Below are 1,947 nucleotides of genomic sequence, written 5' to 3'. Positions count from 1 at the left end.
AACAGCAAATGCACATTGATCACAGATAATAATGTTCAGTTTTAAATAGAAAGCTATTCATTCAACAAATATCTTACAATATCTGCCGTGCTGAGCATGCTGCTGCTTTTTAAGCTTTTTTTTTGCGTTCATCCAAGCCATACATTTTCGTTCCAAACGGTTTACTAATTGTTTCCATATTAACCGCTATAGTTGTCAATGGAAACAATAAAACTATATATTTTATAAAACAGCCTCATAGTTTATTGGATTGGATTGGATTGGATATGCCTTTATTAGTCTCACAGTGGAGAAATTTACATTTTTTGGCACAATTTATGCCAAAAAGTATGCACTGCATCGCGTGTATTCATTATTGTAAGATAATAATAATAATAATAATAATAATAATAATAATAATAATAATAATAATAATAATAATAATAATAATAATAATAACACATTTCATTTATAAGCGCCTTTCAAAACTCTCAAGGGCACTTTACAGTCGCAGGGTATGTATAGAATAGCACAACTTTATTTTTGCAATCCTTCGTTCAGGTTTTCAAACCTTCACATTGAAATATAATTTCATCATTTCACGGATTTGGTGTCAACACCGCACTGTTCTATTCTATTCTATTCTATTCTATTCTATTCTATTCTATTCTATTCTATTCTATTCTATTCTATTCTTACATACCTGTGAACCGGTCTTTTGTGTAGCGTCTGTTGCTCTCCATCCAAGGAAAGGTAAGCGCACTTATGTTGTTGATATTACCGTTAACCGGCGGCAGACAAGAGTTCCCACTGACCGGTCGGTGCGCAGGCACGCGGATGACCCCGACGGGATTAGACCCGCTCATGTTGACACCCACGTTCATGTGATATGACCCGCCGAGTGAAGTGGTATTGTAATTATATCCGCCATTCGCGCACGCATAGCCATTGTTGGCGTTGCCGTTATAAACCGGGTGTCCGTAATCCGGCTCGTGCATCCTCGCGGTCAGCATGCAACTCTGCTCCACGCTGCAAAGAATTTGGTCGATTCCGAAACTGATGGACTCTTGCGCGTGCGTGTGCTGTTGCTGCTGCAGATTTGCCCCCGCTAGTCCCGTGTGATCCATGGCCTTCACACATCGGCGCGGTGACCATGTGTCGCTGCAACGAGACTCTGAAAAGTGAGCCCCGGCCTTCTTCTTCAGACGTTATCAAGCGAGCTGGGGCGCACGTGTGTGCAACATCCCGACAGGCTTCTTCATCGGACCAAATGTACGTCCTCTCCTACCAACTGCACGCCCCCCCAGGAGCTGCTCAAAGACGTCAGTCGAGATGGCAAAACATGTACGCGCGTGTGTGTGATCGCGTCCTAACAAACACTTAATTTTCAAACAGCATTTTATTGGACTATGATGCTTGGGAATTAAGTATAAGCAACACAACTCAATTTACACGTTATAAAACATATTTATTAACCAAAACACGTATATTAAGGAAAATAAAATAAAACTCAATCCATCCTTTGTTTATTATTAATATTAATACTACTACTACTACTACTACTACTACTACTACTACTAATAATAATAATAATAATTATTATAATAATAATACATTTCTATAGCTATCATAGCTAGTAAATAGTATATAGTTAGGTAGCTAGCTAGCTAATATACACAGTAATAATAATAATAATAATAATAATAATACATTTCATTTCTAAGCGCCATTCAAAACTCTCAAGGTCACTTTACAGTCACAGAATAAGTTTATTTTTCTGTGGGTGAGCAGCCCCGGAATTACTCGAATCGATAGAAAGCTAGCGGAATAGCTAACAGCAACCTAATAGATGGAATAACTCAAATAGATAGAAAGCTAGCGAGCTCACTAATACCAAGTTAATAGATGGGATAACTCAAATAGATAGGAAGCTAGCGAGATAACTAATAGCAAGCTAATAGATGGAAT

At 38.1% G+C, this 1,947-nt stretch overlaps 1 protein-coding gene across 1 annotated transcript in view; it reads right to left on the bottom strand.

The window, feature by feature from the left end:
- Positions 1 to 1,131, bottom strand: part of tlx1 (T cell leukemia homeobox 1) — a 3,318-nt gene extending 2,187 nt beyond the window's left edge. The window contains exon 1 of the mRNA XM_089012040.1: positions 683 to 1,131. Coding sequence (XP_088868166.1) covers positions 683 to 1,106 — 424 coding nt within the window. The 5' untranslated portion in view covers positions 1,107 to 1,131. The remainder of the gene's footprint in view (positions 1 to 682) is intronic.
- Positions 1,132 to 1,947: the final 816 nt, after the last annotated feature.

This window comes from Hippocampus bargibanti, linkage group LG13 (assembly GCF_051943395.1).
Source record: "Hippocampus bargibanti isolate YZ-2025 linkage group LG13, ASM5194339v1, whole genome shotgun sequence".
NCBI lineage: Eukaryota > Metazoa > Chordata > Actinopteri > Syngnathiformes > Syngnathidae > Hippocampus > Hippocampus bargibanti.
The sequence above is the reverse complement of the archived record's forward strand: the minus strand, read 5'-3'. Positions and strand labels throughout refer to the sequence as shown.